At 43.3% G+C, this 24748-nt stretch overlaps 1 protein-coding gene across 1 annotated transcript in view; it reads left to right on the top strand.

Moving 5' to 3' along the window:
* The window catches only part of Suclg2 (succinate-CoA ligase GDP-forming subunit beta), a 254374-nt gene that overhangs the window by 114261 nt on the left and 115365 nt on the right, over positions 1-24748 (top strand). Inside the window, exons 3-4 of the mRNA XM_052174384.1 lie at positions 16618-16717; positions 17626-17716. Of these exons, the coding sequence (XP_052030344.1) occupies positions 16618-16717; positions 17626-17716 (191 nt within the window). The remainder of the gene's footprint in view (positions 1-16617; positions 16718-17625; positions 17717-24748) is intronic.

Below are 24748 nucleotides of genomic sequence, written 5' to 3'. Positions count from 1 at the left end.
GAAATATGTTTTCTTTTATATTTGTTGAGAACTTGAACATTTACTTCCTGTAGAATGGCAGGTTTTCTGCATGTTGGCAATATTTAATTGAAACAAAGCAAAACAAAAACAACAAAACTATTCCGCTTTTTTTCCTTTTTGTTGTTTAAAAGACTACACCTGCACGGGAATCAGTAATGGTGGTATTTGCAATTGCTCAGTTGGTAATGTATCTGTGTTGCAAGAGAGAGGACCTGGATTTGATCTCTGGTATGCTGTAACAAAACGGAATACTAGCTTTGGGGTGGGTGGGGAGCATGGCAGAACAGGGCTGTGGGACTCCTTGCTAGTTCCAGGCTAGTGAGTGTCTGGGTAAATGGTGTCTAGAGGACAACCCAACCTAAGATTGTCCTCTGGCCTTCATACAGCTGCCCATACAAGATTGTGCACACACATACACATGTGCACAGAAAAGAAAAGTGTAGTGTGTAGCAGCAGCGAGAGGACTCCTCACTTGCACCCAGACATAACAGTGGAGGGAAAGAATCACCCTGACAAAGTTGTTATGTTGATATGTGCCCTCGCAGTCACACTGTGGCATCCCACATCATGCGATCCCCACCACCCAATACATCATACACATACACATATACATACAAGAACAATAAATTTAAACTGTATAATTCTTAGCATTTATTGACTCTTTGTTGTTACAAAAGTCCATGGAAGAAAACTCAAAGGAGGAAGTGTTTATTTCCACTCCTGTCTTCCAGTTTCTTGTCAGTGATCATTTGGCTACATTATTTCTGGGCTTTTGTCTGGTGAGGCAGACACTGGCAGAAAGAGTGCAGTTGTGGTGAGTACTGCTGCAGGCATCACTCCTTCTCAGTCAGCCGCTGCCTGAGCGTGCTATATGCTGAGCACGCTGCTGGATGATCTGTCTGTCTGCCTGAGCACTCCCCATGTGCCGAGGATGCAACAGGCTGAAGTGCTTGTTTGGGGAGGACTCAGTGTGCAGAGAGCACTCTCTTAGGATCTCTTGGCTGACAGTTGGAGGACACACCTTCTCAGCCTGATGAACAGAAATTGCCTTTGTTTCTTAGGGCCCTCATAATATAGCACTGGCACCTAGGTGCTTCAGCAGTATAGATATTGATTGTTGGTTCTGGTGGTCCAGGATCAAAGTGTGAGAGGGCTGCTCCTGTGTGCTCTGTGATGCACATCGGCTGCTCTTCTCCTTCCTTGTAGACGGCTCACCTCCGTGCTCACCTCTGTGCTCACCTCCGTCGGTCCCCTCCTTTACCTCGCTGCTGTTCTCCCGAGTGTGCTTCTCTGTCCCAGTTTCCCCTCTTAAGAGGCTACATGGATGATCTCATTTTAACTGATTGTCTCTCAGTGACTCGGTCTAGAATTAAGGTCACTTTCTGAGTTACGAAGATTTAGGATTTTAATTTAAAAGTTGGGGGTGTGATACAATTTAATATAGTAGAGAGAATTTTTGTTTTCCATTCTTTAAGATGGTGTCCTAGGTTTTAGCTCTGGCTTACCTCACATACTGTGTGACCCAGGCTGGCCTAGAACATATAATCTTCATTTTTACTATTTGAATACTGAGATTAGAGGTATAAACCACCATTTTTGGCTAATATTTTGCTTTTTTGAGGCTGTGTGTGTGTGTGTGTGTGTGTGTCTGTCAGTATATATGTGTGTAACTTAAAATTTGAACTATAACTTTTAAGTTCACAACAAAACTAAAGAGTTTTGCCTTGGCATGTTAGTCTTCCTGGTTGCCAGTGTCTCATCCCTAGAAGAATGCTGCTTTTGTCACAGCTGAGGTACTTGCATGGACACAGCAGTATCACCTGTGTCTATAGTTTACATTGAGGTTAATCTTGATGTTTTAATGGTTTGGGCAAAGGCAAACATTATTTATATGAAATAGTAATATTTGTATTAATTTGACTATGATTAAAAAAAATTCTTTGGCCTACAGGATATCTCAGTGGGTAAATACTGTCTTAAAGTCAACAACTTTGATCTCAAGAATGACATGTCCTAGAAGGAAAGAACCAGTTCTGAGAAGTTGTCCTCTGACTTCAACCCAAAGGCCATGGTATCATCTACCCACACACCAAAGAAAAAATGTTTGTTTTTCCTTCTGAGTTGTGAGACTTTGCCTTGCTGTTTACCCTAGGCTGGCTTCAGCTCAGGGTCAGTCTTTAGTATTCCAGCTGCCACACCCAACTTCCACTGAGTGTGCTCTTATAGTTCCTCAGGCCTTTCCCTATGCCATTCTGCATATGAAGACATGAAGATGGTTTCTCTTTCATCCACACCAGTCTGAAGGGACCTCTGTCCTCTTGTTCTGACTCCTCAGGTTCTTCTGCCACTCCAGTCCTAGAGGTCCCTGGGGAAGAGAATCCTCGAGAAATGAAGTAAAGTGATTAGTAGTGTCTCAGTGAAGCGGTTAGGAGGTTCCTCAGAAGAGATCCACGCTGATGTTATTTGCTTGCACATAGTCAAATTTAGAGCTAGTAATTGTGAACCACGCATCCAATCAAAGCTTGTTGTTTGCTGTCCCGGAGCTCCTCATGAACAGGGTCTTTCATTGTTTTGTTTGCAACCCTTCTGTTCTGCTCTCGGGTCCGCCTCAACCCAGAGCAAGTGTAGCTGTTGTTGGACCGTCACCTGATCAGCAGGCTCTTGTTCCAGAGCCTGCTTAGGAAGAGGACACAGGAAGCCAACTGTTTCTCAAGGAAACAAAACTCTCCTTTTCAGCTCACATACAAGACCCAAGGCCCAAAACAGCTCTTCACACACTCTCTGGGGTGAGAGCAGAGGAGATCCAGTGTTCGAAAAGCTTGCTGGGACAGTAGACATTACCCAGACAAGCCAGGAGCCCCATTACCCATGCCTCAGATGTGCAAAGTGGGACATCCTCTTTCTAGAGAGCTGCAGCTGCTGTTGAAGTTTCAATTTTCTCCCTGGCATTTAAACTGTATGAATTTGTGTGTGTGTGTGTGTGTGTGTGTGTGTGTGAGAGAGAGAGAGAGAGAGAGAGAGAGAGAAAGAATAGAAAATTAGTTTTAATTGTTACTTATGAGGCACCATATGGCTACACTATAATTTTGGCATCCCATGGAGCTGCATGTGCATATGGAAAATGAAATTAATTGGAAATCACACCCTGAAATCTATTATTAAGTTAATATAGCTAACAGCTTGTGGGGTGTCCTCTCACTCAGCATGATGTAATTGCACATAATAACAAGTAGTTATAAGCTCACATAGGAGACAGGCCTGGATGCACAGAGGTCAAAGGGACAGGCTTAGAAAGGAAGCCATCAATAATGGATGCCACAGTGAACACTGCAATCTCTCACTGTCCACAGACCCGGGGACACGGAGCAGCTTGTTCGTGCACAAGTAGACTGATCAGCATCCTTTTGACTTGCACAGCAAAAGGACTGATTTTATTGTTCAAAGTAGTGTGGTGAGCTAAGGTCACTCTTGATGGAATTAGTAACAGTTATTAAAATCAGAGGCACCCAAACTTCACTGTGCATCGGAATCCTCTCTGTGTGACTCTTAAAGGCTTAGTGGGCCCATTTGCAATTTTTGAAATTTTGATTTATCACTGTGACATTTCTCACCAATTACAGCTGTGGAGACATTGGCCTTATGGTTCAAGCTTGAAGCGTGGGAACCACTGACTTAAATCTCTCTTAACTCTGTAGCATTCTAACCCTACAGCTGGTCAACACTGGCTTTCCTGACTTAGAGTAAGATAAGTTACAGATGTAGGTCTAGAGGATCTTTTGGTGAAATGATAAACAAGCAATTCATATCTTGTATTTATTTTAGGATTTATTTTAGGGTTAGAGGGTTATGGTTAGGGTGTTAATTTTTTTGTTCTGCCTCCTTGAATTTATTCATCTTAGTGACCAGCATGTGAAGAGCAATAAAACCGTTGTGTAAAAAAAATTTGAATGTGAAAGGAGGCAAGAAGTTTTAAGTCATAAATACAGTCTTCATTAGAAATGAGGTGTGAACTCTGTCCAATATAAATTGATTATAATTGGCTGTCCACTTTTTAATAGTTATTTTCAAAATTTTAAATTCTGATAAGTTCGTAAGTGTGTGTGCATATGCACATGTGCGTGTTCGTGTTTATGCACACACATCCCATTAAGTGCCTTTTGCAAGTCAAAGGGCGGCTTCTGGGAGTTTGTTCTCTCCTTTCACTAAGTGGGTCTTGGCACCAAGCACTTCATCCATTGGGCCATTTCTCTGGCACTAATATTACTAATTCTTAAAGTGTCAATGTTATTTGCTTTGCTTTGACCAAGTACCTGACAAGATGAAGGGTTTATTTTGGACTGCAGTTAAAAGAAGGCTGCAGTTTGTGTGGTGGGGAAGACATGGTGATGGATGCATGATGACACAGGAAGTGCTGCCAGGCTCTCAGCCTTCAAGCCCCATCCATCCCTAGTGAACAGCTTCCTCTGGGGAGCTTCTGCCCCTTAGGGTTTCACAACCCTCCACCATAGCCTGGGGACTACATATTCAAACACATGCTCCTGTGGGGAACATTCTGCTCTGGAGTCACAGCAACATCACCAACCAGTTAGATTGTGGGGGATTAAATGTATTGAGTTGACCCGAGGAAGGAAACTCTTTCTCAGCTTTATATGTCCAATGAAAATGTGGCCATACAAAGGACACCATCAAGAGGACAAATCGTCAACCAACAAATTGGGAAAAGATCTTCACCAATCCTACATCAGATAGAGGGCTAATATCCAATATATATAAAGAACTCAAGAAGTTAGACTCCAGAAAACCAAACAACCCTATTAAAAAAACGGGGTACAGAGTTAAACAAAGAATTCTTACCTGAAGAATTTTGGATGGCAGAGAAACATCTTAAAAAATGCTCAACTTCATTAGTCATTAGGGAAATGCAATCAAAACAACCCTGAGATTTCACCTTACACCAGTCAGAATGGCTAAGATTAAAATTCAGGAGTCATTAGGGAAATGCAAATCAAAACAACCCTGAGATTTTACCTTACACCAGTCAGAATGGCTAAGATTAAAAACTCAGGAGACAGCAGGTGTTGGCGAGGATGTGGAGAAAGAGGAACACTCCTCCACTGCTGGTGGGGTTGCAAATTGGTACAACCACTCTGGAAATCAGTCTGGCGGTTCCTCCGAAAACTGAGCACCTCACTTCCAGAAGATCCTGCTATACCACTCCTGGGCATATACCCAAAAGATTCCCCAGCATGTAATAAGGATACATGTTCCACTATGTTCATAGCAGCCCTATTTATAATTGCCAGAAGTTGGAAAGAACCCAGGTATCCCTCAACAGAAGAGTGGATGCAAAAAATGTGGTATATCTACACAATGGAGTACTATTCAGCCATTAGAAACAATGAATTCATGAAATTCTTAGGCAAATGGATGGAGCTGGAGAACATCATACTAAGTGAGGTAACCCAGACTCAAAAGATGAATCATGGTATGCACTCACTAATAAGTGGATATTAACCTAGAAAACTGGAATACCCAAAACATAATCCACACATCAAATGAGGTACAAGAAGAACGGAGGAGTGGCCCCTTGTTCTGGAAAGACTCAGTGAAGTAGTATAGAACAAAATCAGAACAGGGAAGTGGGAAGGGTTGGGTGGGAAAACAGGGGGAGGGAAGGGGACGGATGGGACTTTCGGGGAGTGGGGGTCCAGAAAAGGGGAAATCATTTGAAATGTAAATAAATATATCAATAAATTTAAAAAAAATGTGGCCATAGTAGAAGCTGTGCCTCCAGATAAATCTATAATTATAGTTGGGCGACTCATTGACTAAACTCTTAGAGTAAATGCTAGTCCAGTTACCTGAAAGCATTTCTTCAATAGCAAGGAGCCTGTCTCTTGTCCCATGCCAGCTTTCTTTCTTCTTCTTCTTTCTTTCTTTCTTTATTTATTTTTTTGAGTTTCAGTAAGGAAAGCACAAAGTTGAGTGAAGTGCAGTCCTCCTGCTCTGTGTTTTTTTGTTTTTTTTTTTTATTCGATATATTTTTATTTACATTTCAAATGATTTCCCCTTTTCTGGCTCCCCACTCCCCGAAAGTCACATAAGTTCCCTTCCCTCCCCCTGTTCTCCCGCCCACCCCTTCCCACTTCCATGTTCTGGTTTTGCCCTATACTGCTACACTGAGTCTTTCCAGAACCAGGGGCCACTCCTCCATTCTTCTCCATGCCAGCTTTCTTTAACACGTTGTAACCATGTAGTGTGATCAGATGATCAACTATCTCTTCTGCAGCCTCCACATTCTTTATCATATTACATTCTTGGGTGCTGTCATGTAAAGCAGTCAATAGGTTCTCTTCCCCTAAGGGTGCAGGCCTCTTTCATCATCTCAGAGACACCCCTGGCTTCCTCAGCACCACAGCTCTCAAATGCCTCTCCATTCTACAATGACGGCCTTTGAGCATTCACTTCTGTGGAGCTAATTGTGGACTTGTGACTAACTTACAGCCAGTGTCAGTTGGTTGGTGAGTCAGGAGACACAGGTGGAGGGTTAGGATGGTTGTGGGATTATAACACCGACCCTGGGACTCTGTAACAAATAAGCTCTTTTTATTACAAAATCTTCAAATTATCATTTAAAATTTTGATCTTTTACCTGCTGAATTTAATTTAATAGTACACTTTTGGGACAATATAAAATGAAAATAACTCTGAGTTTAGTAAGGAAATAAAATTTTAAAAGAGGCTAGCACCAAATTTGTTAAAGTAACCTAAGGGTGTTGAATTTCATCTCCCTAAATCACATGGCAAAACTCTAAAAGTATGAAATATTGTTATCAGATATAAAGGATTCTATGGGATGGCATTAAGATCCTTAGGGAAGAGAAAAATAAGTTCTAAAAGCCTCCAAAATAAACCAGACAACCTATGTACAATGTGATAGACAGTTCTAACTTCTGTCTGCTAAAATCAGGTAGAGTTCAGCAGATATAGGTAGAGCTGTATAACCTGAATGACCCCAGGGTGTCAGATCCTTCTCCAAAGGGGGGGGTGTCTTCATTTATCTTGGCAACTGTTAAAAATTTTGGTGGCCAGGTCAATCTTAATTAGGTGGTAAATTGCTTGCCCCACAAGTGTAGGGGCTTGAGCTCAGCTCATAGAAACCTGGAGAAGCCAGCAGTGGCAGCCGTAAGCCTGTATCCCAGTGCTGTCTGCTGATTCAAGAACAGAGAAAGACCTTGTCCCAGAAGACAAAGAAATGACACCCAAGGTAAATCTCTGTCCTTAACTATAGGTGTGTGTGTGTGTGTACACGTAAGTGTACGCGCACGCCCAGGGGTGCACGTGTGTGTGCACACACATACCCCCCCCACACACACACACACTCAGATCTTTTTATAAGGATTCTGTAAGAACTAAACATTCCTCACCTGGCTGAGATGAAGATGTTTGTGGTTTATGACCTTGGCTACAACATAGGATTTGAAGTGTGCCTTGAGCATCAGGAAAATCTAAAATTTGGTAAGCAGAGGGTCAATACTTGTTAGTTACCTGCAACATTGGTTTTCTTATGGGTTTGCACTGAATTTAGCCCTTACTCCAGTGATTGGGTAGACATTAGTTCTGCTTTATGTGCCTTGTTGAATAATTGACATTACTTTGTGATTTTTATGTTGAACGATAAAGTTTTTGACATTGATTATAAATAATATTACAGTGTTTTAAAGTTCACAGAATCTTTTCAGTTTATTAGGGAATTGCCCATGCAGTTTAGTACTCACAAAGGTTTTGCTTATGGTATCAGACATTTGAAGCACTTAAAAGAAAATGGATGTACTAGATTTATAAATGCTGTTCCAGATGTTTAAGGGAAATTAAATCTGTAAGTGATACTGATTACTGCAAGGAGTTTAGTGTCCAACTTAGGCTGATTGAACCTGAGTCAGAGGTGCCCTTGAAAGTGAATTAAAGGTTTAAACTTAGAAGTAGGACACCAAGATTTGGAATTTGAGCTCAAAGGTTATGAGGGGAAACGGATTTTCATGTATTTGTTACTTTGCTAAAGGAAAGTTCAATGAAAACCATAAGTAAGTTCTGCTTTGGAGCAAAGCTGGCTACGCTCACCTAACACAGTGGCTAGGACCTGGCCTTGGCTGCGGTTGCACTGAAGGTGGATCTATGATAGGTGAGCTTGTAGTCCTGGGAGCCTGCATAGCCAAGGTAGATTTCTAGTGACAGCACGTGGGCAAAGCATGGGCTCTGTCCGTCATCATTCATGACCTGCTGTCCTGGGAAGCTAGGCAGGTTCACTGAGACCTCAGCTGGGTCGGAAGTGCATAGGAAAGAGTTGCGGGGGGGGGGGGGGGGCATCTACCAGCAAGGTCCTCAGTGTCTTTCCCACTTCAGTGTCAGCGGTGAACTGGGGATGGCAGTGTCTCAGTTGTGTGGTTACTGAGAGGATTAGAAGTGATATTAGGTACACCTTGTATCGTTTGCCACCCTGTGCAAGCTCGGGTGACAAGAGTGGCAGTTTGTTGCTGAGAAAAAGGCTGAGGCATTAGCTTAGGAAATGTCTGGACCAGATCAAGGGATTGAGGCCTAAAACCTAGAGTAGCTGGTGCCTTTACCGTTGCTTAGATAAGATACCCTGACGTGAGCAGCGTAGGAGATAAAGGTTTATTTTTGTTCACAGTTCCATGTCACAGTCATTCATGCTGGGGAAGCCAAGACAGCCGGAGTGGCACCCAAGAGCAGGAAGTACCACGTGGGCTCTACTCTGACAGTTGAGAGACTCCTTCCTTGGGAGTCGTGCCCATGGGCAGGTTTTCTCACCCCACTGTAATCAAGAGAACTGGCCGTAGCCATGCCCAGAGAGCAACCTAACAAGCCTCATTGCTCTTCTCTCTCAGGTCGTTCTAGATGGCTCAAGGTGACAGTTAAAACTAACCAGTCCAGCCATGCACATAGTAAAGGGAGTAGACTGCCCTTGAACTAGTATATTTGGGGATTCCATGATGGAGGGTTGGGCACAGCCTTGTGTGTGGTTTAAATGAGAGATTTTGTGGTTTATGTTTGTGTTGTCTATTTTTTCTTTCATTTTCCTACAAAGTGATAATTTTCGTTTTTACACCCTCATACCTGTATGCCAATATACTTATTAACTGTCTCCCTCACCCTCATGCAGTTCCTCCTAGCATTTGATGCGCGCATACCTTTAAGGTTCCTCCTTCCCTCTTGTTACTCTCCTTTCTGCTTTGATGTCCTATTGTCTTTCTCTGTCTTCCTGTTATCTATTTTCCATCCCCTATCCTACACCCACACATCTGTTCATCTATGCAGATCAGCGTTGTACTTGTAAAATAAAATATATTTGACTGACTCTGGCTTATTTTGCTTACGGTGACTTCAAGTTCCATCCACTTTTATTTTCTGTGTTGCTGAGTAAAATTCTATTTGGTCTACTTACTTCATTCTTCTTATTCATTCACTGAGAAAGCAAATCAATCAATAAATGGACAGTAGAACCAAATGGTTTATTCTCAAGGAAGAAATATAAATGGCCAGTAAGGATTTGAAAGTCTGTTCAACATCCTTAGCTGTTGAGGAGATGTGCATTGAACTATCGTGAAGTTCTATCTAGGCTGACTGCAGAGACAGAAGAAAAGGAACAGGTGAGGACGCCAGAGGACAGGATGGGAATGTAACCCCGTAAGGCCCTCAGAGAAGTTAGTGTGGAGAGTCTTCAGATTCTAAAATGGACTACCACATGGCATGACCCGGCTGTACCTTTGAAGGACTCTAAGTCAGCACACCACAGAGTAGCAGTCCCTTCTTTCCTCTCTCTCTCTCCCTCCCTTCTTTACTCTCCCATCTCTGCATCTCCCCTCCCCCATTTCTCCCTCCCTCTGCTCCTCCCTCCTTTCTTCTCTCATTCAAGTCAAAATTTCATGTAGTCCACACTGGTCTAGCATTTATAGCCAAGGATGACTTTGAACTCCTGATCGAGCTGCCTCCACTGCCCAAGTGTTTAGATTACATGAGCTACTGTGCAGGACTGAAGTTTTTGGTAGCATGTATGGAATGTCAGAGGACACACTGAAAGACTTGTCTGTGTCTAGAAGTCAGGGCTAATTTTTAAACACTAGTTTATAAAGATCCTTTGTGAAAGAAGGGAAATCTCCTTTTAGGGGTGTTGTCTGTAGTTTTGACAGAGATCCTAGGAAATTGTTTTAGGGCAGCAGGGTCTTCTTTTTCCCATGTGAAATCATGTTCATGTATGATGCAGATGGTCCCACATGGCGCTAGGAGGCAAAACACCCTAAGGACATGAGGCAAGCCTTGTCCGTTGGTCTTGTGGGAGGCTGGAACAGGGTAGGGGCTGCTGTTTAATCTTATTTTCCTTCTTTAAATGTACCATGAAATATGGTGGAAATACTTTTGGTGTTAATGCTTTTTCTTTTCCATGAGTGTCTCTGGGTTTTGCCGAGGTCTTGAATGTCACGTAGTTATCATGTCTACTAATGCATGTCGTGAGGCAGGCATTTGATTTGTCATGTAATTCCCATAAAACTCAGTAGAAGTTTTGCTGAAGAGCTGATGCTGTCTTCAGTGCCTTAATGCTCTGTTATAGAGAGAGGTTGGTGACTGTCCAAGTCTGGAGTCCAGCAGTGTCAGGCAGTTCCAGATAAGCTCCAGGTATGTCAGTAAGGTCACAGGGAAGTGAGTCCTCAGTGTTAGGAGATTGTATTCTCTTTCATCTAGAAATCATGTTTTCTGGTTTACTTTGAACAACTCTGAGATTGCGCATATTAATTTATATAAAGGAACAAGATTTTATCTATTTTTGAGGTGTATATTATACTGAATGGAAGAGTCTTCCTAGAGGTGATTTGTTATTTAGCATTAAATTTTTATCATCAGCAAGGTATTAATGGTTATGCAAACAACAAATAATATCAGATCTAAGGCAGAAGCGTATATGAGCTTACCACCACAATTTAAATCACACACACACACACACACACACACACACACACACACACACACACACGCATGAGGACATACATAATGTATCAATATGAAAAATCTTTCCCTTGAAAACATAAGCATGTATTGTGTTACTATTACATTAAGACCTTCTTTATAATCAATAAACTGATCAGTGTAGTTTTATCATGTCCTCATAGTATATGAGTGAAGGGGTTGCTTTTCATAATGTCTAATAAATTGGTTATTACACTCAATACAAAATTTTGGATTTAAAAGTTACATCAAACTCATTAAGTATTTCTAAATGTTTACCTAAGACAACTTTCTGTTTGAATCTCAAATCCCTGTCCTAGAAATGAAGGCAGTGGCCCCCAAGATAGTGCATGCCCTCTGTCCTGTTTCTACTCATAGCAGCCAAGCCACAGGCCCGACTAGATGCCATCTGCTGAATGGATAACGAAAATGTGTTCCGCATCCATAAAGAACAAAATTATTTAATTTCTGGGAAGATGGCTAGAAATGGGGATGATTGCTTTAGAACAAACAGAAAGACAGGTGCCATGTGTTTTGTCACATAAGTGGAATCTGTGGGGAAGGAGACAGAGTGGAAGTACACGAGGAATTATACAGAAGAGGAAGGTAACACAGGAGTGGGGGCAAAGAAGGGAATAAGTGGGTGAACATAACAGAAATGCATCACATGCTTGCATGAACTATCTATCCCAGTGAAACCTGTCACATGGTATCATTAATATCCACTAACAACAATGTACATTTCTTTACAGCATAAGGAAACCTGTGTTACAGACTGTCCTATCTCTGCTTCCATTTAAACTTGCTATTTCAGGCATGTGTGGTTTAAGTCTGATGGTTTGCTATTTGGTGGGAGGCTGAGAATCCATCTCAATAAAATGATGTGGACAGTATTGAGATAGTTGATTCTAGATTCTCCTGGCTTCTGTTGATGGGCTGTGTCAGATATGATTAAAGTTGGAATAAGGATGCTACTGGGCATACAGAAAGAGTCATCACGGTGTCATGTTCTTCACATGACCTACTTACAACCTACATATCCCCATACAGAAAATATTACAATGATGATGGTAGATTGACGACTCTCACTTTTACAATTTGGAATCCTTAGGCCTAATGAAAGCAGCTCTACCCCTCTGGGGACTTGATACTTAAGCCTCAAACTTAATTCCTTCTCATTTTTAGGTTCTTGATAAAAAAAAAAATCATCTTCCCATGATAACTTTCCATTCATTTCTTGCCTTCTGTTTTTCCTTCTCCTTGCCTCTGGTAGCAGGGAGATCTGCAGTGCTGGGATATATCTCAACAACATCAGGTAGGATTCTGTCCAGCCTACTGAGAGGTCATCACCACACAAAAATTAAACAGCACTCTACACTGAAAGCTTGGATGTTCCCATTGTGCCCCAGATGGTGAACCATGGAAATTGGAGTTCTCTTAGCAAGTCCAGTGCTATGGCTGATGTAGGCCCTCGGAGTCACACTGTGTGGACTGTATTTGATATGGGGTTGTATTTGAAAAGAAGATAAGCTGCAATAAAACTCAGCTTGGGAGTACAAGTTCTTAATGCCAGACAACTGTATTAAAATGGTTCAGAATAACATATTCTCAGGTAATTTTTTGTAATTCATTCATTTTTGAGACAGGATCTTACTATGTAGCTCTGGGACTCATTTTATAGACCAGCCTGGCCTCAAACTCCTAGAGATCTGCCTGCCTCTGCCTCCCAAGTGCTCGGATTAATGGTATGTACCAATATGCCTGGCTCACAGACATTCTTGACAAACATTTTTGTTGTGGTTGTGAGCTATATATATCTCATGAATATTATTTTATAAACATGTTTTCAGAATGCCACCTCTGAAGAGCAAAGTGAACCATTTTTATAAAACGTGCCTAATAAAAACATGCCTTATTTATTTTGAGTGTTTTCCTTAATGATTTTAACTTTTTCATTTATATTTTAAAATGCTTCCAAGAGCATTCATTATGCAGAATGAGACTTGGGGGGGACCATAAACCTGGAACAAAAGTGTATTATCAGAATAAATCAAAGTAACACTCGCAGTCAAGATAAAGGTAATATTTTCAGCCAGAATAATGCAAAATCATAGTAGGGCATCCTAAGCAATTCTATATAATATTCTCTAAGTTTAAAGAGTATATGAGAATTTTATATCTATCTGTGGGTTGTCTGTGACTAATAATGGCTTTTTTCCTATCTGTATATAAAAGTCATAATAAAATGATTTCTATCAAATTGCTTTTATGACCAAAAACTTAACCAGGAACGGAATATAATATAGTGGGCATGTTGCTTGCTAAGGTCACTGCACAAACCTCAGGAGTGAGATGGTACAGGTGGTCCAACTGCAGTCTAATGCTATGGCTACTAATGTATATATGCAACCTGCTTCTGCAGACACTTTCTAGCTTCTTATACTGTGCTTAAGCAAAATCATCCAGATAACTTGAGCTGCACATGTGGGCTCTTCTGTAATTCTGGTTGATACAAGACCAATACAGGAGGCAATATTCAGAAAACCAGATTTGTCTGCACTTTTATTTTTGGAAAACCAGATCTTTGAATGGAATGAAAGGGTGGCAGTAAGAGAAGTGAACTTGGTAACTACTGAAGGAAGAGACTGGAACCCTTTGAGTAGAATTTGGCCCCTTTCCATACATTTGAATAAGTACTAGTTGGGTTAAACCCCTTCTTGAGTTTCCTTCAAGAAGGGAAACTGCTGTACTAGAGGCTGCTCAGTTCCCATACTTAGCATTTACTTATTTAATGAACATATTTCTGACTGGTGTACAAGTTGTCAGAGAGAACAGATGGAATAGACACCTTTTCCTGTTTTTCCGGTTTGCACTGACTTGGGGGTGGGGGCTGTCAGAATGGCTCAGTGGCAGAGCACATCCTTAGCTTGGGCTAGGATGGGTCAATCCTTGGGTTTTACCTGTGACACTCCAAAACAAGCCCATGTTTCAGTGTCCTGATGAATGGCTTCAGTCACCAAAATGATTGCATGGCTCGCCACCAGGGTGGCATGGACACCTCTGACATGAAGACAGATAGTGACAGGCCACTTGACAAACTCCATCAACTACAGCCATTTCTGGGTCTTGGTGGTTGATGACTAGGACCGGTTTAATCAGCCTTTGAGGTGGCACTTGTCAGTGTCTAGTTAGGGGTGCTGCCTGGCATTCCAGTTGTGCTCTTGAAGAGCTGAGAAGAGTTTCTCTCCAGAGCAACAAGGATATTTATTGAAGATGATAATGACCATGGGGTACCTGGGGCTCTCAAAGAATGTGAAGAGACTGTAATTAAACCTCTGAGCAGACAGCAAAAGGTATTTTCATTTCTTGATGTCTTTAGAAGACAAATAGGAACCATCTTTCCCTACCAATTCTGGCAAGCACAGAGAGTAATCATTTGGGTGATAGCCTTCCTACTTTGTGAATGTAGCAGCCACTGAGATCAGCACGTCAGCTCCTGCACCGACTTTCACCCTCATGCTGGCCTAGCCCTGTGTGCTTCTTTAAAATCACCTCTTTTCAGACAGGCATTGCCTTTCCTCCTTTTGTGAACCTCTACAAGAATTTGTTTGCTTATTGTCTGACAGTGCTGACACTGAAACCAGGCTCGCTCTCCTACTGAGGCCATGCACCTCAGCCCTAGAGTTGGGTGTTTTAGTCCAGGTTTAAGTGTGGTTTCACAGCACACACTGGCTGCTGCCCCGTGCAGTAGCCAGAATGGATAGTGAGTTCATTCACTGGGCTCGGCTACTCTTCTGGGGACTTCTAATAGTGAGCAGTGGCCATAGCTTGTTTTCACCCCGCTTGTTGGTCACCACCTTGTTCCAAGTCAGGGGTCACCAGCTGATGAGATGGTTCACGTTAAAGGCAAAAAGCAAGAGTCAAAGGCGGGATGGGGCTATGTTCTCAGGAGGAACTGTGCTTTGGCTGGGCCTTGGCTGTGGGAGGGTAGGTTCACATGAGAGGCAGGGGTCCAGCAGGGAAAGCAGCAGCTGAGCCCTGCAGCTGCAGCCTGGCGTGGCCAGCTGACCCCTATCCGGCCCTGTGCCTTCAGAGTGTGCAGTCCTGTTAGAGCTCCCCTAGGAAAACCTCTGTAGATCTTGGACCTCCTGTCTATGCCTGATTGACTGCGGGCAGCAAGGGCAATGACTCCTAACCGAAGCTGCCAACAACCTACAGATAGAACTCGGCATGACTTTGGCAGTTATTTCTAAAGCTTTTATCCTTTTGTTTGAATGTTTACGGAGTGTGTACATGTGAGGGTGGCAGGGTGTGGACTTGATGCTGAGTGCTTTCCCCAGTCAGTCCCCATCTTGTTTTTGAGATGGTTCCCTCCGAGAGCCTGGAGCTCACTGATTCAGAGGCTGGCCAGCTGCTGCACTCCAGGGACTTCCCGCCCTTATTCCCCAGCCCTGGGATAGCAAGCTTGTGCTGTTGCCCTTATGTGGGTGCTGGGGATAGAACTCGGGTCCTTATGCTTGCAGAGCAAGCACTTTGACTACTAAGCCTCCTCCCTCCCAGCTCTCTCCTCTAAGCCTTAAAGCAATCCAACTGTGTTTCACATAATAAGCTGAGTCCAGAGGCCTGTGGTAACACTGCCTAGCTGAGCAAAGATCACAGGCAGGGAAGGAGACCATGGCGGCCTGATGGGAGATGATTTAGTTCTCTGATTTAACTCAAGAAACAGTGCAGACACAAGACCGGCTGTGGCCCGAGATGTGTGCTGTTAGGTTTTTGAGCACATTTGATTTGGAGCCTCCCCCTCCCCCCAAATAAGGAAAGGGCACTAGCTCTTGCTGCTAAAGACCCCATTTGTCAGCAGGTGACATCTCACCCCTCTCCCTGACAGGCCTATAGACACATTTGAGTTTATAACTCTGGTCTAAAAGGTCAGGAGCAGAGAGTTTATTCTTTCTTTGCATGAGCTGAGAAACAAATTTTCCCAAAGCCTTTTTCCCCTAGGAGATTTTTTTCATTTGGCCAATACTTTATAAAAAATATTGCTTGCTTTCAGTTTTAATTCATTTCCTTTTTCTTGGCTATTCCTGTCAATATATAGAACAACTACTGAGAAAACTGTTAGTTTCCAGGAATCCAGTTATTAAAGTCAGCCTTTGTGTCTTGTCTGTAAACCCTTTCTGTAAACCCATCTCTCTCTGATATCTCAGAGATCACAGTCAGGTCCTCTGCCACGTGGGAGTGTCAGTGTCATGACACAGTGGAAGTCAGCTGCCTCCCTGGCTTTAGTTAGCACTTTCTAGCACACTCAGTAGATGGACATGAGCCTGGCTTTCTCTGTAGGTGTGACTGACAATCAGGGGCCTACACGGATGGGATGTATTTAACTGTCCTGTCCTCTGTAAACAAACTTTTCTAATTATTTTGAAGTTTCTCATTGCCTTCATTTTGAAAGTTGATTTTTAGTAAAGTTATATGGAAGTCCCAACTATTATCCCCCCCCCCCTCCGCCTTCTTTAAATAAGAGATGAAGAAAGGAAAGGATTTCAAATAACTACTGTCTGGATTTTTGTTTTTCAGATGCAAAAGAAATTGTTTTAAAAGCCCAGATCTTAGCTGGAGGAAGAGGAAAAGGTGTCTTCGATAGCGGTTTGAAAGGAGGGGTTCATTTAACAAAAGAGTAAGTCTGAATGGTCCCCATCCTGATCTCGACTGGAAGAAAGGCTTCTTGAGGGTCTTGGGCAGGGCCAGTGTGCTGTACAGAGAGGAAAGGGAGGTGCTGGTAGGGTGTGTCCTTGCCCCAGGGCTTTCTTCTCTCCTTAGAGGGCTTTGTATCCCATGCTGAGGAAGATTATACTTCCTTTCTCCCAGACAATCTTAAGAGTGAACAATAACACTGCTTGCAACTGAAATACCACTTCCATCATCTCATTTCCATGAAAAATATTCTGTGGTTCCTGTGACCAGTGGCGTCTTAGTGGCGTCTGGTCTGATAGCTTATGCCTGCCTTTATCTGAGCATCTTTCCAGCATCCTGCCCCAGCACCAAGCCTTTCCTTTCTTCCCATCACAGTCTTTTCATTGATTGTGGTTCTTGTTTTCCTTCTTACTGTTTACTGTTTCCCAGATCGTGCATTATCAGTTTCTATCTAAGTCTGTTATACATCCAGTATTGTTTCTTTACACATTTGTTTGCAGGGGTGGGGGGTGGGGGTGGGGGTGGGGGGGCGGTGTGTAGCAGAGTTCAGCATCCCTTCACTCCTTCACTCATTCCTCCATTTGTATTTGGCTTTCAGTGAGCCTTCATGAAGCCCTAGACATGCAGAATGTAAATGGAAAGCTATGATTCTGTGGGTAACTGGGGGATGCAGGCTAGAGGTGGACCCAGGGTAGTGTGGATCTGAGGATGTCTGTGATCCTGCACAGTATGGATGTGAGGAGGTGGGGTGGCACGGTGGGTGGGTGGGTGTGAGGAGGTGGGGTGGTGGAGGTTGGGAGGTGACCCTTGATACTGTGAACCCTGCTGTGTAGTGATTTGCAATACACCCTAATTGTTTTTCCTTTGCCATCCCCTTTTTTGTCCTCTTAGCCCTCAAGTAGTGGGACAGCTGGCTCAACAGATGATTGGTTATAATCTAGCAACAAAACAAACTCCAAAAGAAGGTGTGAAAGTTAACAAGGTAATGTGGATGATCTTAGTCATTTCACATGCACTTATAAGAACAGATTCTCAGGAAGCACTATTCTTTGACAATATACTGGTTTTGTTTAGGGAGTTCTGTGTCTTGGAAGAAAGACCTGTGGTTACTGACTGTTCACCAAAACCCAGGCGAGGTGACTGTGGGGAGGAGCATACCTGGCTGTTGCCTTCATTTTAGTGTGATCATAGGATTCATTCTGAATGCCTGTTTTCATTCAGAGCCCAGATGCATTCTGCTTGAAGTTGACAAGGCTTAGCAGGGCAGCCATGCTGTTGCTTCCCCATGTAGCCCCACCCTCACTCCTTTCTATTCAAAGGGCCTGTTGCAGTAGGTTTTCTTAAAAATACCTCATGCTATCCTTTTAAGCCACTTATGCTACAAGTGTATTATTAGTGAAGACTGCTCGTGGTTAGCATGTATGGCATGTACACTCATGTGCATGCACACATACGGCACATAGACATAGAGGACTTAAAGCTCAGAGAAAAATGGCCTGCCTCTGTGAACTGTGCAGTTGTGAATGGAGGAGCCAAGTCCAGGTCCTGCCTTTCCCTCCTGCCTGTTTTCAGCCTTTTGTTCCTGTCTTCATGTGTGAATCAACTGAAGCTGTCTGTTGTGTATGCTGCAGTGCAAGATGGAGACCATGCAGAAATTCCTGTACACAGTGTAAGGCCCGTGTAGCAGACTGTGATCTCATGGACAGAGCCCCTTGAGTATCACATGTGGCAACCCTGAAGACAGTATGGCTGGAGAGGGGCATCCTAACTGGGCCCCACTTTTTGGCCCTGCTCTGTTGCCATAGCATAAGAGAGTTGTAGCTTCTACCTTGTGCTCAGCTTGGGGGGGTCACTGAGTGATACATTCTACTTCTAGTTTTCTTAAAACTTTAGAAAGTTCTTAGAAACTTAGAAAGCTTGTCCTTATTAAATCATGGTAGACTCAATCCTAGCCAAAATAGGGACACAGGAAAACAGAAGACATCCTAAGGAAACATTTGTGTCCTTCTTTGTGCCTCTCAGCCTATTGAGAAAGTGCACCCTAAGAACTTGTAATCTCCTCAGGAATGTAATGCCTAGAAAAGGGAAAGGCCAAGCCTACTGCTGGGCTGGGTGTTAGCATTCTGTCTAAGCTCCAGATAACAGTTACCTGGCAACTGCCAGGTAGGCCTGGCCTACTATAAAAGGGGCTGCTTGCCTTCTTCTTGGTCTCTTTCCCCCTCTTGCTCCCCCTCTCTCCTCATTCCCTCCACCCACCCTCCATGTGGTCCTGGCTGGCCCAGGCTCCTCTCTTCTCTCCCCTCTCTCCTCTCTCCCCTCTCCCTTCTCTCCCCTCTCCTCTTTCCTCTCTCCCCTCTCCTCTCTCCCCTCCTCTCTCCTCTCTTCTCTCCTCTCTCCCCCCTCCTCTCTCCTCTTTCCTCTCTCCCCTCTCCTCTCTCCCCTCCTCTCTCCTCTCTCCCCCCTCCTCTCTCCTCTTTCCTCTCTCCCCTCTCCCCTCCTCTCTTCTCCCCCTCCTCCCCTCCCCTCTCTTTAATAAATTCTATTCTGTGTTATACCACCCGGTGGCTGTACCCTGTGGGGGAAGGGATGCCTTGGCATGAATCTGCTGAGACATCCCCTTCCTCCATACCTCACCACACCCCCATAGAACATATTCTACCCTTTATCTTTTCATAAACACAGCACTGGGGAGAAGCTGGTCTCCCAGGAAGGTTCATACAATCCCGAGAACTTGCTAGAGCACCCTGCAGAAGTGCCTTGATGTCATAGCTAGTCACACCTTTTGCTCTAAAGTCAGGGCATAAAAGATAGGCTTGGCGAGTGGTATGAGGGGGGCCTGAAGTGTCACTGGATCTCTGTGTTCCTCTTCCCAGTGTGACACATTGAGTGAATGTCTTCTGCCTCTCACTATTGTTTGTTTGATTGGCCAGTTGAGTCTCTTTCTGAGCCTAGCTTGTTAGGACAGCAGTGCCCAGGATCATAAAACAGCTCCAGTAACAGCAGGACTTTGGGATACTGCTAAGCATTAGCTTCATCTACTAAAACACCAAGTCATCTCAAATGCTCAGAGCAAACCCAAAAGCTGAGCATTGGTCCACCTAGCTCTCAGAGGAGCAGGCACCACAGGCACGGTCAGACTTGGGGTTGATGGGTTCCTGTTCAGGCCCAAACTCTACTTTTACTTCCTTAAAGTCTGATAATGAGCCGTCACCTGCATAACTTACTCAGAAATTGTCCATAGATAGGATAATTAGCACTGTGTTTGTAGGGAATTGTTATTTTATGTGGACACATGGGACTGTAGATTAGAATTGGTGCAACTTTTAAAAAGCATATAAAAGCAGATTCGTACTATGTAGTAATAAAATTCTACAGAAAAGTGTCTTGTAGCTAAGTCCCTGACTCGCTGGAGATAAGCATATTTTTGAGAATTGAGGTAGCAACAGAAACTACCAGAGTAATTTATTTTTAAGTCTATTTTTAACCATAATTCAATAACATGTAACAATTCCAATAGAATAAGAGTCAGAAAGTAAGATGTATTCCAGTCTGGAAGGAATTACCATGTGCCCTTTGTCCCCTTCCGATGTGCAGGCTATGTCATGTTTCTACAATAGCATTCATGTGTTAAGGCTGTTGGAGAGGGCGCAAGGAGAAAACTGTCCAGCAAAGCCCGTATGGGGGACACTGGCGGACAAGGCCCACACACCACACGGAGGACCTGTAGAGCAAGAGACTGCCTAGCTAGCGGGGAGGTCTTTGCCCAGAAGGCGGGGCCATTTGCAAGGCCCCGGGTACCAGTTGAAGAAACTTGGCTGAGAATAGGCTGGATCCTTTCCTGGGGCTGGAAATGCTGAGGCCTGCTCAGTGTTCTTACACAGTGGGTTTTCATAAGAGGAAGTAGTTTATAGTTTCAATGCTTTATTATAGAAAAGGAGATAGAGAAGTAAAGAGAGAAAGAAAAGAGGGGCCATGACCATGTGGACAGGGGCAAGAGAGGGGAGAGGGGGGCGGCAAGAGGGGGACAAGCGAGTGAGGAGGAGCAAGAAACCTCATTTATTAGTGGACTGGGTTACCAGGCAATAGCCAGGTAACCATGGGGCTGGGAAAACCTGGCTGAAGCCAGATGACTGTAGAGGTGGAGTCCAGCCAGAACACTAGGGGCCTGGGGTGTGGCCATATGTGACTGATGGCCACAGGATTATGGAATTGAGGAGTCAGCAGTCTGGGAGCATGGCTCACAGGGTCTGTCTTTTGTAGATTGTTCTACTGGGTCTCCGGAGTGGCCTTGCTCAGCCAGGCTACAGACTGCCTTACAAGGTCCCACACTGTTGTTCTGATTCCTTTATTGGGATTGGGTTTTTGAGACAAGGTCTCTTGTAGCCCAGGCTAGCTTCAAAATTGCTATGCAGCAGGAAATGGCCGGTAAGTGTGAACCTCCTCTAGAGCCTGCTGAGCAAGTGACTGCAGTGTTACACCTTTCCCCAAGTCAGGACACCTGATAATGTGTTGTCGTCGTCCTCCTCCTCTTCCTCCTCCTCTTCCTCCTCCTCCTTCTCTTCCTCCTCCTCTTCCTCCTCCTCCTCCTCTTCCTCCTCCTCTTCTTTTTTGCTAGAAGCATATTCTTCTAGTCACTGAGGGTAATTGATATTTAACCAGCACTGTAATGATAGATATTTGTTTTAAGTGTTTCATAGACAGTGTGACAGTGGAGATTCAGAACATTCTGATTGTAGGCTGGGGGCTTCATACCTGACTCTTCCTTTCATTTTCAAGACAGGCATCTGGAAAATCCACTGAGGGCCCAGATACAGTAACAGCAGAGCCACGCTTTCCCCTTTCTCGGATATGTGGTGCCCACTGCATTGTCTCCCTCAAACTGGGCTGAGCTCAGGGATTAAAGTCTCACACAGTATCTCTCGGGCTTTCCACTGGAGCCAGTTTAAACAGTGTGTTGAGTTATAGTCCTCTTGTGTTGGAGAACCTGCATGCATTGACATTGGTACTGAGATGCTCCCAGGCCCACATATGTTGCTGAGTTCCCTGATATCAGCAATGATGATTCCTTCAGATTTCTTCTTCCTTTAGTGTTTAGTGATGTTCCAGCTTTTCCTAGCCCATGCCTCAGGTTGTTAGTAGCATACTATGTAGGAGTGTTATAATTTAAATAAATTAATCTATATCTAAACGCTTAGGTAGCAGAAAATGTTGAGTGTTGTGACTGTGTCCATAAAGGCTGGTGTAAAAGATACCACAACCTGGGTTGGCTCACCACCTAGAGAACAGGCAGTCTAAATAATGTCTCTCAGATTTTGTGCTTGGTGAGAAGAGGGTCAAAGTTCTGTTGGTTTCTGTATGGTTGGAAGGCTGAGGGAGCTCTGTGTTCCCATTTCAAAGGGCACCAACCCCACTCCTAAGGTCTTCACCATACAGATGTGTTTTTCTCTTAAGGGCCTGTCTTTAAATAGCATCTCAGTGGAAATGAGGGTACAGCACATGAATCTTGAGAGACATAAACCTTTCTAGAAATGTAGAAATCAAATTATACACTGTGTAACCTTTAAAAGTAGGCTTAATCTGTGATTTATGAAGATTGTATCTTTTCATTGCTATATAATGTTCTGTAATGTGCATGTTCCACAATTCCTTAACTCATAATATGTTGATATCTTAATTGTTTTAAGTTGTTCTGTTACACATTGAAGCATTCTATACATTTATGAACAGATTTTGGTGTAGATAGTTCTCTATTTGGGGGATAAATTTTGATCTATGTTTACTTGTATGATCAGTTGATTTTGTTTTATTCATTTTAGAAACTGTCAAATATTTGGCAAGTTGATGGTACCACTATACAGTGCCATCTGTGGTGTACAATGACTGGAGTTCTCCACATTCTAGCCAACATTTAGTAGTCATTGCTTAAAATTTTAGGCATTTTTGTAAATATGTAGTGCTATTTCTTCCTAATTTAAAATTGTGTAGTCCTTGAAGCTACAGGTCTAGACTCCTTTTCATTTGCTCATCACTTGTAGGCTCTCCTTGAAGGCCGTGCTCATTGTCATGAAGAGAGACTGGGAGTCACAGGGGCATACTCCTCAGCAGTGACTGCGCCTGGCATCAGCAGGCTGATGGGTTCAGTGTAGGCTTGTCACATATGTACTGTGTTAGCAGGTTCTGTTGCTGGGATTTGCAGAGTCATCTTAGTAGAGCTTTTTGTGGAGCAAAAATGTTTAGTTTTGATGAAGTCCAAACTATCACTGCTCTTGTGTGGAGTGGGCTCATGGTACTTCTGTTAAGTTTGAGATGGTTTGCATTTTTCTTTTGTGTGTGCTGGTTTCCAGTTACTTTTGATTAAGGTGACTGTCTTAGTCAGGGTTTCTATTCCTGCACAAAGATCATGACCAAGAAGCAAGTTGGGGAGGAAAGGGTTTATTGAGCTTACACTTCCACGTTGCAGTTCATCACTAAAGGAAGTCAGGACTGGAACTCAAGCAGGATTGGAAGCAGGAGCTGATGCAGAGACCATGGAGGGATGCTTCTTACTGGCTTGCTTCCCCTGGCTTGCTCAGCCTGCTCTCTTATAGAACCCAAGAGCACCAGCCCAAAGGTGGAACCACCCACAAGGGGCCCTCCCCACTTGATCACTAATTGAGAAAATGCCCCACAGCTGGATCTCATGGAGGCATTTCCCCAACTGAAGCTCCTTTGTGATAACTCCAGCCTGTGTCAAGTTGACACACGAAACTAGCCAGTACAGTGACAGACTTGGGCCCGTGGTTTTGTTTTGCCTGTGGATGTTGTACAAGTACCCTCTTTAGAAAGATGTGTTTGTCCTTTGTGGTGTTGCTTTTGTGCCACTGTCAGAAGTTAGCTGGCTGTATTCAGTAGTCTCCTGCTGCTGCTGCTTAAGTGCTATCAGCAGTACGTTTTAATGTGTGGACACCACGGCTTTCCTCATCCCATTCCTTTTGCTTTTGTGTGCTGTATCCTGTTCTTGTACCTTATCATATGCTTCTTAAAATAGTCTTGTCTTAGTTGATACCAAAAAAATCTCTTGCTGAGCTTTCAATAGAAATTGTGTTAAACTGCTGTATTAGTTTGGGGGAGAATCAGTGTTTGCTGTGTTAGACCTCAGTGTCCATTAAGAAAATACTCTCTTCTTAGCTAGGGTATAGGCTAATAGAAACTTCCAATTTCTTAAGCTTATTGGAGGTACTATTTAATGCAAACATATGTACACACATATCGATATATATCAGGCATTTTGTGCTCTCAGTTACATAGTGCTCAGAATATTTGTATATTTTTAGATTTACACCTAATGTTTTCTCCTTTTTTTCAGTAGCAATTATTACAGGGATTGGAGTTTTACTTTCCCACGTTCATTTAATTTTATGTGTATAACAAATTTGTTAATGGTATTACTTCCTGCTGATACTTGGTAGATGTCTGCAGAGAACCCTGTGGCCCAGAGACTCCTTTGCCTTTGCTTGTTGGCATTCCTGGGTTACCAGTTCCTGCAGATCTAGCCTGATTTACATGGTGGAGCTCAGCACAGTGTGCCTCTCCTCTAAGTTTAATAGTTCTTCCTGTTTTCTGTTAAAAACTTAAAGTTTTATTTGAATGTAGTGGAGGGGTAAACAAAAAGTGTCAATTCCATATTTGCAAGAGCTAGGGTATAGGCTAATAGAAACTTTCAATTTCTTAAGCTTATTGGAGGTACTATTTAATGCAAACATATGTACACACATATCGATATGTATCAGGCGTTTTTGTCTGACTCTGTGCCATTGTGTTATATATTGCTTGGGAAAGGAATGGGGTGTGAGGCAGCACTTCTCACGAGATTTCATCATCGCTGTCATCAGTATCAGCTACTGCTTTGTAGGAAATATAAAATTGGATGGTTTCATAGGATCTTAACTCGCTGCCATTATGCGATGAATAGTTTACACATTGCTATTCAATTCAGACCTAAAATTTGAGTAACAAGATATGAGGGAGGGAGGAG

This window comes from Apodemus sylvaticus, chromosome 2 (assembly GCF_947179515.1).
Source record: "Apodemus sylvaticus chromosome 2, mApoSyl1.1, whole genome shotgun sequence".
Classification (NCBI taxonomy): domain Eukaryota; kingdom Metazoa; phylum Chordata; class Mammalia; order Rodentia; family Muridae; genus Apodemus; species Apodemus sylvaticus.
This window is presented reverse-complemented; position numbering and strand designations above follow the sequence as displayed.